Genomic DNA, 18,458 nt, shown 5'->3' on the forward strand with positions numbered 1-18,458 from the left:
GTATTCTTTGTTCTTCAAACCTTTAAATGTGGAAATGCTAATTAAGCTACAGCATTGTCTTAATCCCCTCTCTCAGTGGAAAAAGTAGAACATTTTCCACTGCACTCTCCTAGAAGCTCATTAGTGTAAGAAAAAACAAGTGTTAGAAAACTATGAAGTCAGCATTATTGTTTCCAAATTTTCCCAGCTTGCAAGGGAAAAGCTGGTTTTCCTTTGTTACCAGGCCTGTATATTCAGCCTGAGTTCATTCCTTTGCTTCTTCCCTGTGAGGGTGCTGAGGCGCTGGCACAGGGTGCCCAGAGAGGCTGTGGCTGCCCCATCCCTGGCAGTGTTCAAGGCCAGGCTGGACCCAGGGGCTTGGAGCAACCTGCTCTAGTGGAAGGTGTCTCTGCCCGTGGCAGGGGTTGGAACTGGATGAGCTTTAAGGTTCCTTTCCAAGTCTGTGATTCTATGACGATTCACCTGTAGCCCTGACAGATACACACAGCAAAGGTATTACTGAGGTTGCCTGTTTAATTCCTTCTAACAGTGGAACTGGAGGACTCTACCTCCCACTCTGTTCCTTCACACTCATCTACATCAATCACCATCTTCCTTTCAGCATACCGCGGCTGGCGCAGAGGGTGGAGGCCAGTCCCTCGTCTCCCCTGGTTCTTGCCTGGAGGATTTCCGTGCTACCCCCTTCATTGAGTGCAATGGGGCTCGGGGAACGTGCCATTACTTTGCAAACAAATACAGCTTCTGGCTGACGACGGTTGAACAGTCGCAGCAGTTTGTGAGTGCTCCTCCCTCAGAGACTCTGAAAGCGGGACAGCTTCGAACACGGGTCAGCCGCTGCCAAGTGTGCATGAAGAACTTGTAGTAACAAAGATGCAGTAACTTCAGCAGTCTTTGTTACCTAAGACTAGACATCACTGATGCGAAGAAGGATAAGTTCATAAACCAGGTTTGTGTGTGGTTGATGGGTGAATCAAGACAGCCAGAATTCTACAACAATCAAGTGGGAAGTCCAGGAGTTTGACTGCACCCAGGGGAGGGAAACACCGGTGCTCTGAAACCTCTTTTCTTATGGAACATGGTGCTATGCTTTTACTTCCGTGGGGTTCTTCCCTCATTTACAGCTACCTCAGCAAGTCTCTGCCAGTGCCTCATTTAGACCGAACAGTAGCTGATGTCTCTCATTACACCATTCCTCTGTCCAAGAGAGACTTCTCATAGAATCATATGATTTTCAAGATCATATAACTTTTCAAAAGTGATGCTTTACTAGTGTCTGTGCAAGCAGTATTTGGTCTAGTGGTAGGGAATGAAGGCTCATTCTCCTATGAAATACAGAGCTAGCTGAAACTCATCAGTGTATTGCAGGTGACTTAGAAACACTGAGCATTAAGGGTTGATTGATAACCAACTTCCTTAGGATGACTCAAAGATTAATTTGGTTTGCTTTGCTTATTAAACAGATGGGACATTTTCTCCTGCACAGTTATAGAAGAAGTGGTCCAACCATGTTTAATTGAAGGACAGAGGCAGAAAGCCACAATTTGGTATAGTCAAAATCCTAAACTTACCTGCTCCTCTTGCCTCTGACTATCATTATCTCAAGTTTTTCCTCTCAATTCTCCTCTGTGTATTTAAGTAAGTACCACAAAACTCCTTTATTAGGATCAGCCAATAAAATAATAACACTTTCCAACAGTCTTTTAATAGTTTTGGCTGGGGCTTTTTCGTTTGTATCACTGCTATCTTGTACCAGGAAGGTATGTTCCCAAATGATCCCAAAATGGAGAATTGAATTAAACAGTTTCTAAACTGAGACTCTAGATTAGCATCTCAAGGCTACATTTTTAAAATATGGATGTATCTGAATTTGTTTTCCTCTTTTGAAAACTAGTTCTTTTTCTGACTTGCTTGTTAGAAGCTCTTCCAGTTCTTTATGCCAAAGCTCCTCCTTAGACAGGGCTCAGGTGAGACCAAGCAATGAACTATTACTGTAAATGGTATTTTGTGAAACCAAAGCTAATGGTTGGCAGTTTGACACTACTTAAGAACACGTAACAGCAAAGCTCAGCTGAGAAACTTGTAAAGGCCCAGGCCCTTATAAACACTGCTCTCAGTGTACACAGTGATTCAGTCGTAGCTTGCTCTTCCCATCAAAATACCATAAAATAACTATTCATATTTTATTTTTTTGAGAAAGCTTTCAGAGATCTTCAGCAAAGGATTTTAGGGAGGGAGAAGACCCGGCAAGTTTTATTTGTCTGATAAGGAAAGCTTCATTGTCTGTGAAACAAACATCTCAATTGAAACAGCATGAGGGCATTGCCTTCCAGGTAGCTTCTCCTGCCAGGTTATTTGTGTATTTGCCAGTATTTTCACCTTTCTAAAAACTTACAGAGTCTGATTTTATCTGGTAGTTTCACATATTACCTAATCCTAAGGAAAAATAATCATTTAATATAAATGTTAAAATAATGTGCTTGAGACTTTTTGGAAAATGGGTTATATATCCAGGACTTCAGTACCTTTAATTTGCTAGTTAGTGTTACGGTATCAGTGTTCCACAGCTTCATTTATTGTCATTATTTACACAGCCACTGCATTTTTTTAAGGCAAACCATTTCTGCTGTTAGGATCAACAAGGTATGGAAGACAAAGTGAAAAAGAAACAAGGGACAAGTGAATGGGCTTAGAAGCTGAGGTTGCTACATTAGTCAGTACTTCTGTCACGTTTGTACAATGCTGCCAGTGTCAGGAAACCCAGTGGCTATACCCGAGAACAGAGCCTTACCTTCTACTTAATTCTGCAGCTGTCTGGTGTAACAAAAATACAGATCTTACTACACAGGTCAAAACTGTATGTAATTTGTTGTTTTCTTTTGTTAAATGCTGGCTCTTTAAGGGGAAAAACAAATCACAGTCAGGGTACAATTGGTACATGTATAAGCTCTACATGCTACCATCTTCATAATTACAGTGAAGAGAAATTCATGGTCCTACTAACAGCATTAATTTGGAACCACAGCTCACCAGCATGCAGAGGGAGATCATGACACAGAGTGGAACACACATCACAAAGAAACAAACACTGTACCTGGCAAAAGCTGCCTTTGACAAGCCTTCCTGAGAAATATGAGCACACACAACCAGCCCCTTTCCCCCTTTCCCTCTGATATGGCTATAACTATTGTGGGAAGCAAACAAGGAAGAATGACGATTAGCATGTGTATTTGTCACTTCTCATGCTGAAATTTGAGAAGACTTTCTCCTTGCTCATGAGTTTCTTCTGCGTAAGGGCAGCTTTTTGTGATAGGTGCTGCTCATCATTTAGACACGAGACATATGGTTAATCACAAAAGAACCTGTCCCAATAGATGTGCAACCATTTAAGCAATTCTTACAAGCAGCTGTGCAAACTGCAATATCAGGTACCCACGTCAGCAATTACACAGTACACAAATCAGATGCCAGTTATCTTCCATACCTTCTCTTTGCAATAACTTTTAGTGCTTTCTAATAGTTATGGCTATTTCCATTACGTTCCAGCCCACAGGGTCTTACTGATGTCTCAGCATTTGGATCATCCATTGATCATGCAGCACTCCACAACATTTCAGATATAGGAAGCACTGGTACTTAGTATTTCTGTGAAGAGATTAGAATTAAATCAGTAGCATGACATGTGCTCCCCAGGCTGCTTGCTATTAAACTGATCTGTCTCTAATCAAACTACATCTATATATTTCTTTATTAGTGTTGTGCTGCTTCTGAATGTGTATTCACCAAGGCTCCGGGAGATGATACTCATGCAAATAACTGAACGTATTAAGATTTAGTGGATACATACTAAGGAAGGAAGAGGGGAAGAACACCCCTCAGATGGGTAAATTAGGTTGCAGGCTCTGATACAATTCCTATCTGGCAACAGATTTACTTGTACAATAAGATACACAGGTAATATTCTCACCTGAATTAAAGATACTCAAAGCATATCACAACTCCTTTGTATTTAATTGTTCTTTCACTTATGAAAGCCCCTCTCCTTCTGCAGTTGAAACATGACTTTCTGAAGCGTGGGTTTTCTTTTTGTAACATGGTAACATTTCTTTTTACAATAAACTTTACCCCTTTTGTCTTTTTTTTTTTTTACATTCCATGAGGAAGAAAAATGCCAGGTTTCTTTTACTGATAATTATACTAATTACAGATGCTCCTATATAGAAATAACCCAAAGGCTTAAAACAACTGTAATCATCAAATACTGATCTATTGAGATCTGGGCCAGACAGACATTGGTTGCTGACACATTCAGCAGTTTTGGCGAGGCTTATTTTTTTAGGCACAGAAAGGTCTTACAATAAGTAAGTAAGTACCTCTGTCTACAAATCATTCAGTTGTTGGCAGCCGGGGGGAAAGCCTGGCAGATCACTCACTTATATAAATGATTTCAGCAGTTCTGGACTAACTAATTGAATTTCTCTATATGTCACACTATTTGTACATGAAACACAGCAGCAGCTTCCTGTGAAGCTTTAGTAAGTTTGAATTATGAAGTGGTGGAGGGAGGTGAGCAGGAGCCCCAGTCTCAAAGGAAAGGCGCTTCCTAAGAACTGCTAACAAACAGTCACATTTTGCACACAGCAGTGGAGATTTGGTTGTATCATTATTCAGGATTTAGAGTCAGTCAGAACATAGAATTCCAGTAATTCCTCTGCCAGTTCTGCAGGGATAGCTCTATACTGATGGCAGTGTCTGCTCTTAGGGGGTTCTCAGTGTGATGAAAACCCCTTTGACATGAGTTGTAGTATCTAAGTGTAAATGACTCAGAAAATGATTGAACATTGCAAAATTGGTCTAGTCTAGAATGGAATTAGCAGCTGTGTAATATTCCTGAAGATCCATATAGAAAAAGGTGGGGTTTAGGCTTTTTATTAGCTCACATCTTTCCTCAGTGACACAGATACTACCACTTTGAATTATGATAATTCACACAAAGTACCAAGACAGAAGATTATATAATATATAAAAATAGATATGTTATTAATACATACCTGATACTGCCTCCCCTCTGCATAATCTGCGTAAGGCAAATTAGCATTTGGATAGCCAAATCTCTCAGACTGATGTCGCTGGTTAGAAAAATAGTCTGTTGTTGTATCTGGTCTCCTTAATGGCTGAGGATGCACGGGGCTGTGAAAGGGAGATAAAAGAGGTTATTAAAAACATGTGGAATAATACACTGCAGATTACATGAAGGGTTAGTTTCAACTGAAATATTAAAACAGAGCTCAGTACTGCACACGTGACATTGAGGCAATAACATGAAGACATCTAAATGTTCTGCCTTTAAAGTTCATTTTACTGCCAAACTCTCATCCTGTAAATTCACTTTTACCTGTGTTTTGAAGCAGCACAACTAAAGAAGTTGTTTCTAAAAAGCAATGAAAATGAACACATTTGTGATTATCAGAGGAAAGCCACACAAGCCTTTGGATGGATCAGTATTTTAGGATTTAGCTTCAGAAACAAGATAAACACACCTTGACTTTTTCTTCTTGGTGAGACATTAGGAAACCAGACTAAGTCTTAGACAGCAAGTTCATAGACCTGGTCCTGTGCGTTAGTTCACATTTAGCAATGATGTACAAAATAGCCCCAGAATTCCTGCAGCAACACTGTTGGAATTACACAAGGTACAGGAGAATAAAGAAAAAATTCAGAAAAACAACTTCTATCCAAGTCTCAAGCCACCAAAGTTACGTGAATAATGCAGTCAAAAGCTTTGCTATTTACTGGATCTTTGTCAGTTGCTGTGCCACTGGCAAAGCTACAAAGTGATTCTTAAGTCTCCAGACTAGAATGGTAAGTGAAAATGAGCAAAAAGGCAGAAAACCAGCAGCATACCTGTAATTGTCTAATTGATTCAGGCCTGGGACATCATCAAAGTCTTGTCTTCTCAGTACAGGTTTTGGAATTCCTTCAATCCAGACATCCTAGATGTAGGGGATCAGGTAGTTACACAAAGCAGAACAATAGCAAGTTACAAAACAGCTCACTGGGTGTGTTAGCAGTTGTCTTTGGTGTAAAAAAAAAAAACAGTATAAACCCATTTATCAGTTACAATATAATGTTTGTTAGAGATGTTTTCAAATGTATAAATTCAGTTTATCATCTAAAAGACTCAGCAGAAGAAAAGTCCTTACATACTTGCATGATACAGAAAACAATACCTCTATGCTATAACAGAAACATCCACCCCAGTAAGTGTCTGCACAATGAAGTAAACCAGGTATTAAGGGTTTTAGCAAGGCCTGGAAGTTTTGTTGAGTCTTTTATGAATACAAATTTCATAAAGATGCTACTCAACAAACAACAGTGGATTTCTCTCTGATTTATGGAAACCTGAGCCAAAAATTAAACTAAGCACAGTGAACAACAATGAAGATCAACTGCATATTATAGCTTACAGGACTGGCTGCTCTCTTACCAAACATACTGCTGCAAAAAGAAGGAAAACACCACCAAAAAACAAACTAAGTATCCCATAGTGTTCATAAAACTAAAAAGTGATGTTCATTTGCTAAAGGGCACTTTGTTTATAAACAGAATGACCTGAAGTAAATTTCAAAACCAGGTACCCTCTGGAGAGAAGCACTTCAGGGTAGTTCATCTGCAGGAGCAGATGCAGATTCTGGTTTCCTCTCTTGCCCCTCTCAGACACTGTTGCCTGACTTGCATGACAGCAAAAGCTCAGAGAATTACCAATGGGCTTTTTACAAGTGCACGTTCTCATGACCACCACATCCAGCCAGGAGATGAGGCAGAAATGTCCCACGGACTGCAGCTTGCAGTCTGGAGCAGGAGAAAGGAGGACTTACTGCAGCCCTTACCCAAAGCAGTTCCTTTTACAGTGAGTTTTCTTCCCTATTGACAGCATCAGTTCAATGACTTTTGGAATTAGTTAAAAATTAAACAGCACCATCTCCTGGTGAAGGGAGGCTCGTGCCTCATTTTTCCCCACTGCATTTCCAACGTATTAATACTTTACAAATATATTTAACAGGAAATAATGTATCAGACTAAACTATTTTCATTCTTTTCTCAGCCAGCCTAAAATGTCTTCTTAAGCACTATATCCTCCTTAATATGTAGAATAACCACTAAAGTCCCAAATGAGGAAATGAACACAAAACAAATATATTCCCTTTCATGCTGCTTTGTATTTCATATTTCCTGGTTTGTTTTTGAAATGCATTTATCCCTCTTTTCTTCTGATACCCACTAGTTCAAGCAATGATCTCCATATAAAGCACACATCACCTAATGGAAAAGATTGGCTTGGCAGCACAAAGCCTGGCCACAAAGGTGGCCAACATTCAAGTCCTAGCTTGGATCACAGGCTACCTCTGTAAAGCTGTAAAAGACTCTCTAGTCTGTCTCACAGGAACGTTGGAAAGGTCCCAGTGAAACAGTCCATTACAAAGGTGATGCAGGTAATTCATTTCAGATTTAATTTAGGAAATTTCTCTTTTCAGGGAAAACAACCAAACCAACAACCAGGAAATAGCCAAATTTTCTAGGCCAAAACCTAACTAACTCAGTTGTAGGCAGTGAATTTTAAAGAAATACAGCTACAACTCTGCCAGTGCTTATGTACTACAAGTAGTTACATGCTCCCACTCACAGATCATGCAGCTGAGAGATGACAAAGATAAACAATACACTTGGTACAGCCATATCCTTCTGACCATCTCCACTGATCGCCCCAGCCTCCAAAAACATCACTGGAAAGCATCACTCCCAATAGGAAAAGGAAACTCATTTTACCTTTAATTTTACCAGATGATCTTTTTTCTGCTATTCATATACCATTCTGTTGCCTCACAAAATCCTGCCTGCCTTCCACTGGAATTAGGAACACGTGACATACCCAAATGCCAACATCTCTTACCCTTGGTGACTGCTGGTAAACGTGCCCCAAGTTACCAGCCACTTCAGGAGTAAATGCATGATTCTGGTGTGCTTCACAGTACAGATTCGTCTGGTTCCTGGTTGGAGGAACAAGAATTTAGAGCATTAGTAATAGTTTTGAGGGTCTCAACAAATCATTTTGTACTGCTGATTGGTTCAACAGCCGTATATAGGTTTAGATGTATTGTGGCAACAGCTACATGAGAGCTATGCCTTACTACAATTTTCAATGACAGAGGAAGTACCAGTGATACACACTAATGGGGCTCAATGAAAGAAGAGAAAGAACATGTTGTCTATGTACTTGGGACAGGTGTTGGTGGGGAACAAAACCAGATAGTGTTGAAACCAAAAAGCAGCTCAAATTTCCAACACCTCCGACCCAAGAATGGGAGGAATTGTGTTTCATCACCAAGACTCGTCAATGTTCATTGGTCTTGGTTTTTATCTGCTTCCATAGAAGACGTAACAACCAAAAACGTGTGGAAATAAAGGCAACCCTTTATAGCAAATAGATCAGCAAGACAGATTTGGCAGTCTTGAGTTAAAGTTTTAAATGTACTCATCAACGTTAAAGCTCCTGGTTAGCCCTAAAGAAAAGAAGCAACAACTTAAAGTGAAGATCTGTATGCAGTGGTAAAATGCTGAACAACTGCTAAATACTCTGGTAAGATGCTTTGATTTTAAGTGGAGGATTTTGGCAGAAGATGCTGTATGGAACTTACCCAGTTCTTTTGCTTTTACAGTGGTAGACACAGTAAAATATTGCAACAGCTACAATAACCAGTGCTACTGCAGGAAGAATAACTACTAAAATGAAATCTAGAGTGTTCCAACGGTGATTGCATTTGGGGCCCATGTACCAATACTCCTGCCAGTCCACTCTGTAGTAATCACATCTGCAAATAAAAATATTCATTTTTAGCAACATTCTTTTAATTTAAAAATCAGTAATATCAAACAAAAGTAACCTATTTCGCTATATGATTATTTATTATTGAATGCTACAGGGGTCAAGAGATTCCATATTTTTCCTGTTTGTCTGAAGATATTACTCCTCTTAGTAATACACATCTTATTCCAGATTAGATGGAAGTGCACTTTGCTAGGCTCCAGGTCAACCAAGTCCAAGTTAGCATTCCAGTAAGTCCAAGATAATAAGCTTTTATGAGAACAGGGTGTATTGCCCAAGACAGGCCATGATTCAGGTCAAAGATCTTTTTGCCAACTGTAAGCATGGCAAAGCTTCTGCATTTCCAAAATAGACCATGCAGCTACGATGGAGGCATCATATTGCTACCTAATATTACAACATTGATGCACCTTCTACGAAAATGCAGCACCACGACCCACAGTAGATCACAGAGTATGTCCCTTCTGCTTGTAAGACTTTAAACAGGATAAGAATGTTGCTTTCTTTAAAAGCCAAGTTCTTTTCATGAATTCAGGGCTTCTTTTTTCCCCCTCCCAAAGCATCACTTCCTCTGCTAATACAAAGGACATCACTAGAACAGAATGTCCCCAGCAATTCTCATGATAGGAAGGTTCTTTTGCTAAGGATTTTGCCACATTTGTTGGTGCGAACAGTCTGGATTTGGGGAACCTTTTCTGAAAGTTTGACCTTGATCTCCACTACAGAAAATGCAATTTATAGGCAATATCTGTATGGATCTGGATATGATCAGAATACATATTTACAGCCTCAAGAATGTAGCATTCTACTTCTTTGGAGTTCACTAACATTTAGACAGCGTACTCAGTTAAAGGACCTGGATGGCTACAACTGGAAGCTAGCTGCACGTTCATAAGCAACAGACTGTCACAGAGAAGGTACTACCCTGAATACACCAGGTAATCATATGAGCTGCATGATTTTCTTGCTAGTTTCCTGTCAAGTCTGAGGGTCAAACTATATGTAAAACAGAAATATGCTAGATATGGGAACAGGGTTCTCTGCTCAGATAACTCGATTGTTTTAAAACAAGGGGAAAAAAACCCACTACATAACAGAGAATAGGATATTAAGATACCTGGTTTTTTTAACTAAAGAAATTTTGATCAACCTGGGGAAAAAAATTAAGTTGCCACTACACAGCATAACTCAGTTCTAAAGTAAAATATCCAAGACATAGTGATCAGCAATAGTCATCAACATAGTGATTACCTACCTAATAAATTACATGGCCTACACATACTTTAAAAAGGAAATGATGCGCTCAAGAGCCCAGATTTGATGCTTTGTATGAGCTTACACACATCCTGAATGATGATCAACATCCATTGTCATGAATCTTAACATTGCAGGGTCTGAATTTAGTTCATCATTAAGAATCTATTTGAGAGCTGCATTTACATAGCATATATTGAAACAAAGAAACCAACGCCACCCCCTACCTGCAGAAAGGTTTTTCATTTTTACATTGGCAAGAAATATTGGTAGGACAGAAGTTGTCTGTATTACCCAGGCAGGCCCCAAAGTCCTCAATTCCAGTGCAGCTGGCTGTAAATTAAAACAAACCCAACATTTAGTTAATGTAGTTATACCATAACATACTGTTTAGTGTATTTCTAATTACCTTAGAATTTAAGCTTCATACGCTGAATGTGTGATATTAAATCTTACTTTCCAGTGACTTGCCCCTTCCAAATTTTGGTATTATTTGAGAAATGAAGGTTTAGCTGCTGAAGTTACTTTACCCCAATTTGTATCCAGTTAGCTAGTAAATTATATTGCTTAAGTTATTAGGTTTTTTATCACATCATTTAATATGGTTGTATCTGAATTCCATTATGTATCATCTCTGGATTGTTGCTGGCAAAGGCTAAAACTCACGAAGCTCATTTGAGACTCAAACCTCCTAATTATAATCCAAATTAAAACCTTTTTGTGTGTTTTGCATTGGGATTCTACCTTTAGTCTACATATTTTGTGTTACTGTCAGTTCTCCTCCATCTCTTTTGCTGTGTAAATATTGCAGGCTGTAAATCATGTGCCCAGCAGTTGAGTGCTAACAGTACTTCACAGGCTGTCTATAAATAGTTTCCTCATCAAGCAGCTGATCAGACATCAAAAGTCACTGTGTTCGGCTCTCCAATCCTACATTCTCTACTACCTGTATCTTTCTGGTGTGGGATTCAGACTGGATGCTTCTTGTGATTTAAGCCAGCAGGCAGCTGAACACCACAGAGCTGCTTGCTCATTGCCCCCAGCCTAGTGGGGCTGGGTGAAAAGAACTGGGAAAAAAGGTAAAATTCATGGGTTGAGTTAAAGAGAATTTAGTAAGACAGAAAAAGAAGGGAAATAGTAACAGTATCATCAATGATAAAATAATCACAATATACAGAACAAGTGATGCACAGTGCAATTTTCAGCACCCACCAACTGATGCCCCGGTAGCTCACAAGCAGCAGCCCCCGGCCAGCTTTCCCTCAGTTTATGTGCCGAGTATGATACCATAGGGTCTGGAATATCCCTCTGGCCAGTTTGGGTCAGCTGTCCTGGCTGTGTCCCCACACCCTCCTCACTGGCAGGGCATGAGAAGCTGAGAAGTCCCTGACTTAATATAAACACCATTTAGCTACAACTAAAACATGGGTGTGTTATAAGCATCACTCTCAGACTAAAGCCAAAACACAGCACTGCACCAGGTAACTAGGAAGAAAATTAACCCTATCCCAGCTGAAACCAGGACAATGCTGTACTCACCATTCATACCAGCAAGCTACAAGCTGACACAGAGGATCTGCGTCTGTAAAATATCACCATACTCCTGGCACACAAACCCCAAGAACTATGAAACACTTCACAACAGCAAACACAAGCAAGCAGTTGTCACACAGAGGTCTTGATGTTTTCATTGTCTTCCCACTATTTAAAATAAACTCTACCTAAACCACAAGGAGAACTTCCTCAGGAGCAATGCCACTGGGATTGCGATACCACGGCAGCACTACTATAGGTAGCCATAGGTAGACAGGTCCCTATTCTGACAAGCTCTAAAGCAAAAAAGCAGCCATGCCTTACGTTCCAAAGCTTCTTCACTCAGTGCATCGCCGGCCACCAACAGGATGAACAGCAAGACGTTAAGAACATACATCCTGAAATGTCCCAAAGTTTCTCCCAGTTTTTGCTAGCAGAAGGCGGCACTCTCCTTTCTGCTACTATAGCAAAGCAAGGAACGTGGATTTTGAGCTTGTTTTACAGCATCCTCCTCTATAAAGAATTACTAATTAACTTGTGACAGATACTTCCTGATAACTTCTCCAGCATATTCTCTTTTATGACAACTGGGCAGTTCCATAAAAATGTCTCATCAATGTTGCTACTTCTGAGTTTTTTAATACATACACAAAGTATTCCTCCAACGACAGAAGTTCCAGCACACAAAGGTATCTGCCACAAGCATTTACCTGTTCTCACTTTAGGGTTATGTTACCTTTTAAAGATAAACTTCAAATGTATTTGAAGATAAAATTCCTTGAATATACATTGTTTTAAAAGACACACCAAAGACCCGGATCAAGAGTATAAAAATGATGATTAAAGGTTACTATCAGGCTGGTCTTAAGATGTTTCTGCTCCTAGAAAAAATGAGGTTTTGCTGCAGTAATTACTGCTGCAGCACACAGTATGTTACCAACACTTCTTCCTTCAACCCACCTGTTTCATTACAAAACATGGTGACAATCTGTTCGACTTCTCCTGATTTCCTGACTTCCAACCTCATGATTTTACCTAAACTTCTCCCACAGTTTGGTGGAAATATCATGCATATTTTTCCTCATTATTGCCAGAGCATTTGTTAATAGCCAGGAGAAATAAATATTTCAAATCATAGTGTTGACTATATCAAAACTACTACTTGCATGTTATGATAATTCTTACTAGGATTAGTAGTTCTTATTAGGATAGTGACCCAGCTCTGCACTGTTTCATTTGTGGTATCTAAATAGCACAAATGGAAGTTGTAGTTCTCTTTCAGATGTATTTTGTAAACTAAAAACATTTGGTAGGAAAAAAATTCAGAATCCCCGAGTTTCATTTTTAGAGTATACCTTAAAGAGTACAGATCCATTTGTAAAGAGAAGGGAGAGAAGGTAAAAATCCGACTGCACCAAATGAGGAGATGAATTCTGGGCAAAAGAAGGGAATGAGAAAGTCCATACCCCAAGCTACATCCCAGAGGTTTATCCTACCTGGAAGCTTCTGGTTCTCTGCTGCAGCATCTTCTTCCAATCCTGGGTTTGATGTTTGCACCATGAGCTGTTTTCAGATTTGCCCAGCAACACCTCAGGACTGTCTTGAAATCGTTTGTCCCATCAAAGAATGACAGGGAGGAAGACATCATAAACAGCAATATGACATCTTTTCCCAAGATACTGCCTCTTCCCTAGATCACTTTTTAAAGGCTTACTAGAATCTTCCCTGTTCACCATTTCCAAAGTGAGCATCGATCCCAGCTACTGAAGTATTTTGTTGTCATTCACACTGTTAAAACCACCCACAAATGACTGATTCTCAGCCCTGTCAGAAGATTGCTTTAAACAGATCCCAAAATCACACTCACAAGAACAGAGAAATTAACATATACCTCAGTAAAAGAAACAGTGTGATCCTTCATCAGATGTAACGTGTGTTCACACACACGCTTTGTTCTTCTTGCTGACAGGGAATTTCCTCTCTGGTTCCAGCTCAGAGCTGCTGAGTGCCAGTACTCCAGGTTGTGTGAAAAACAAACACCTTTACCCAGGGCTTTGACACTGGATTAAGGCAGGGATGCAGAAATCTCATTTGCAGTTCCACCTCAGGTGCGATGTTGTGATAAAGCAGATTATGAATCTCAAACTATTTTGTGACCCCAAACTTTCTGTGACGTTGTTGGCATTTTACTAAATGCAACAAGTTTGGGCTAGGCCTCATGGAAGGGCTCCAGAGGCCATCAGTAGGTTTCTTGGTTTAGTGCCTACTTAGGTAACAACAAATAAAACTAATGCCAATAGGTAGAAACAGCCATTATGTTGTATGTCACGGCATAACCCCATTAACTTTAATTTCAGCAGCTTTGGAGAATGCTTTCTACTACCATTGTGTAGCCAAGGTTCAGAGGGAGGCACATACAGAAAGCAAGTTACATGTTTCTCAAATTAAGACTGCTACAAAGCACAAAAAAAAGATACCAACACTTAAACTCACGGTAGCCTCAGTTTAGACCTATCAGCTGATCACAGCAAGGGAAACACAAGGAACTTCTTTTGGTTGGTTGAGTAAAAGCAATCTCCTACAGCCCATAAATGACAGGGCAAAGAACTGATTGCATGTTGATTGACAGTGTTCCTACTCAGTAGCTCAGTACTCCAAATGCACGTCCCTTTCACCACTTTTGAGTTAGGGATCAAACTTCCACTTCCTTCTCCTTTCTCTTCTCCAATGTGTTAGTACGTACCGATATACTCATTGTTTGCACCACAAATTATAGATCCAGCCATTGGGCTTTAAAATGCAAAGAAGTTTCTTCAAATAAAAAAAAAAAAAGTAACAAATTTGCGAACTTTTAGATCTCCTCCTCCTCCTTAGCATTTCAGTTTGATTTTCGTGCTTTCTCTGAAGTGAAGAGCAGCACATCAGCACTGTGGTAATATAAATAATAACATAACTTGCAGAATGGTTCAGTGACAGTCTGTCTTGGTGGTAGCTCACCATCAGCATGTATCTGAGCTTTGCTTCTCAGAACCCCTGCAATTTAAAATAAAAACTACAACCTTGTGCATACTCATGTTCCTTTTTAAGAAGTACAGGCTTTTTGGACCCCACTTTCTTTTTAGATTTAATACACTTTCTGTATTTGAATGTATTCAGAGATACTCCAAACTTTCACAATAATTACACAGATGCATTAAAATATCTTTACAGTATTTCCTAAGTTATTCAAGAATCATAAGGATAATCTGCCATCAAAATAGCCACATTATTTAGTCACACTATTTTTCTTCTTTTAAGTAGTTACACTGTAGATTACACCATGTATTACATTATTTATGACCCCTGGATAGGCAAATTACTTTACCTGCAAGATTATCACGGAGCCGTACTGAGATAAATGTATTTGCTACCTGCCTCTGTCATTCCTCCAGTACAGATAAGAGCCTTCTTTTTCCAAGCTGTGAGCTACAGCATCCTTTAGAAGAAATCACCAAGAAAAGAAAATGACAGCTCTTAGCAGAATTTAAGATGCATAAACCCCAGAATGCTGAGCATTAACATGTCCTGGATGTTACTGCAGTGATTTCACCAGGAATGTATGTATCAGCACCTCAGAGGTGAAGGTTTTCCCCCCAACATAAGTGAAACAGGGGTGACTTAAGCCATGTTTACCAAATTAACTCTTAAAATGTACTTCAGATAAAAGGCATTGACAATCCGCCCTGCAGAGGGGACAACACAAAAGTTAAACGTAATCTTTAAAAAGCATCGCATCACCTTTATTTTCAGGTGCTTCACAACAATATGACAAAATAAAGTATCACAATCAGGTTTATGCAAATAAAAAATTAATATCAACGAGTTCCAAATCTCTGAATATCCAATACAATCATAAATAAAAAACATGCATTAAATTAAAACTTTCTATATTATAAAATATCATAAGGTTATTATTGAGACCTTGAATTTTTTACAAATATATAAAAATTACAGTACACATTCTCACTTGTATTATGTTACTGTATTACTGCATCATGAAAGGAACTGTAAGTGACCATTCATGACACATTTGAGAGGCATTTCAGTGTTTCACTATAAGTTAATAAACCCATGTCTTGCACTGCAACTTCCCCTGCATACTCACGTTAGTTTCTCATTGTAACAGGTTTGCATACCGGGGCTGAAATCTTCAAGAGATAAGTCAGGCACACATTTAATAAGAGGACTCACAAGCATGGCATAATGGAGATTTGAATTTGCTTTTTTAAAGCCATTGCATAGCACCTTTACTATAAATTATTAATACAGAGATGTGGCTACAGTTCCTCGTAGTTATCTGGAACAAGCCATCTGTAGAGTATTATACAAAATGCGGAGGTTCAGATGTCTGAACTGAGGAGAGCAGGCAGCTTTTTACAAAGAAACACTTCAGGAAATGGCAGCCAAGGAATAAAGATTCACAGTCACCATTCCAATATTTGTACAAGAGCAAATTACTCATCTGAACTGGGCTGCCTTCATTCCAGCAAATACATTCCAAACCTCTCTATAATAACCTGCATCTTTTTTGGTACCTCTAGAAATTTCTCTTTATCAAGTATCTCACATGGGTGGACAAGACAATGACTGACTCCAACAGAAGTTATGTTAGCAAGGAACCATTGCAATATAGCATATTCCAGGCTTTACTAAAAACATTCCTCCCCATTACTGATAAACCTATGCTCCAGGACAGAAATACCAACTAAGAGAGCGATTATGGCTGCTGACAGGGAAACTGTCATCTTTAGCTGTAACAGTTTCAGTGTCAACACCTAAGCCACTAACTCTAGTCCCAGCTTTTCAACTGCATGAGGATATTAAACAAAAACTGGTGATAAAAACCAAAAAAATATATACCCTTGTCTTGTAGAAAAAAAACTGAAAAAGGGAAATGTCATCTGATGAAAAAAATAAGCTAAGTAGTGATGGCAGCAGGCACACCCTGCACTGGAATAAATCTCTGCTCATTCACTCATACACCAAGAAGGTATGACACAGCACAGGGACCATTTGATCAGCTCTAGAAGTGTATTCCACATACTGTTCATTCATCAAAGTGGGTAGGAGCACTAATTTTAAGTTGTGTCCCAGAAGATGTATTTAAGACTTCTGAGTAACAACTCTGAGGTGTTACTGTAGTTCTACTACAATTTTGCCCTAAGGAGTAATTTGACATTAAAATACAGCCTAAGGACAGCTCTGTGTATCATGTCCATTTATATCACAAACTTTCTGTAAAATCAGAGGTTGCAACACAAACTGCTTGCATGGAACATCTAACTCCTGACTGCCTAACCACCATGGAGGTCAACGCTCCTTTTGCAGACCAGACACTTTCATTTGCATCATGAGGTTTGAGTAAGTAATGACCTTAAAAGTACAGAAAGGACCAGACTAGCTTTTGGCACTGCAGTAGAGCACAGTCTTTTAAGGCCTACTCTTGCCTGGAAAGGGCAGACATTCTTGTTCCTTAACAGCTATCCAAGAAATCTTCTCTCCCTGCTCCCAGAAGACTAATTCTTGTGCACAGTTTCTTACTATGTACTGAAAAGCATCACCACAGTAAAGCCCTACTAAACCCACACAAACCTGCATCGTCTTACCTTTCTTGTTGACTCAAAGGACGTAAGTTAGAATTTAAATAGAATCTAGGACTAGAGCAGATGGCTTTTGCATTATGTTTTTTATCCAGAATCTGATCAAAGATAGATAGATGTTACAATTTCTGCCATCCAGTCTTGCCCTTGTAAGCAGTAATTTCTTCCTCATTTTCACTTCCTGCCTTACATCTTCATCTGTTTCCCTGGAAGTGGTATATGAAGCCCAGATATTTAATTTTTCTAACTCCTCTCTCTGTGATGGAACACAATGTGTCTTGTTCAGGAGCTCTGTAAAGATTAATATCCTCTGATTGCTGCCTGAAGTCTGAGTTTTCTGGACTGTAGGAGATGATTAGAGAAACACAACACATTAAATTCTAAGTCAGTTGTCCTAAGCAAATTTCACTAACAAAATTTTTCTTCTTTAAACCTCACTTCTACTGACTTCACCTTACTTTGGACTCTGTAACAAAGTCCAACACGTTTCCCGAAATTTGGATTCCAAAATATCAATACTTATCTGTTTCCGAAGCATCCTAAAAGCCTTACTTATTCTTTTGCTTATTCATCACGTGTGCCCTGTGGACAATGCACCGTGCATCTTCCTCACAACTTCTGCTAGTCCCTCAATAACACTAGGAATGCTGCTTGCCTGTATTTCACTAGTCATTTGCCTTTACATTATCAGCCCCAGAAGAAGGCATCAGACTGTGAAATCTCTTTTTATGGAGAACATGAGCAAATATCCCTTCATATCATCCAACCAAACTATGCTTTTGTGTAAGTTTGTTCTTGCTTCCCCCTTCAACGTTACAACAAAGCACGTATTTTCATTAACTGAAAGGTAGCAGAATTCAGCAGATCAAAGGACAAAGTACAAGCACAGTGTCCTTTTGCAGTTTATATATTAGGGAAGTGCCACACTAGACACAGGTGAGATTATCTCTAGGCAGCAGGGTGATCATCACTGTGAGTTGTACTTTGATCAAGGAAGGCCAGCAGATCTGTTCCAACCTTTATATGAGTTGCTATAGTAAAGTGCTATACACAGTGATAAAAGCAGTGTTGGAAAGTTTCATTCTAGGAAACTTCATGTCTAAATTCATTCTTATGGAAAATGACAGGATTTTACAGAAACCCTACCAAGA

General features: G+C 39.3%; 1 protein-coding gene across 1 annotated transcript in view; it reads left to right on the top strand.

The window, feature by feature from the left end:
• COL4A6 (collagen, type IV, alpha 6) overlaps window positions 1–1,056 on the top strand; it is a gene marked incomplete at its 5' end in the record, with an annotated part of 42,814 nt that extends 41,758 nt beyond the window's left edge. Inside the window, one exon of the mRNA XM_010021840.1 lies at window positions 602–1,056. Within this exon, the coding sequence (XP_010020142.1) occupies window positions 602–862 (261 nt within the window). The remainder of the gene's footprint in view (window positions 1–601) is intronic.
• Window positions 1,057–18,458: the final 17,402 nt, after the last annotated feature.

Source organism: Nestor notabilis, unplaced genomic scaffold (genome assembly GCF_000696875.1).
Source record: "Nestor notabilis isolate BGI_N333 unplaced genomic scaffold, ASM69687v1 scaffold11039, whole genome shotgun sequence".
Classification (NCBI taxonomy): Eukaryota; Metazoa; Chordata; class Aves; order Psittaciformes; family Psittacidae; genus Nestor; species Nestor notabilis.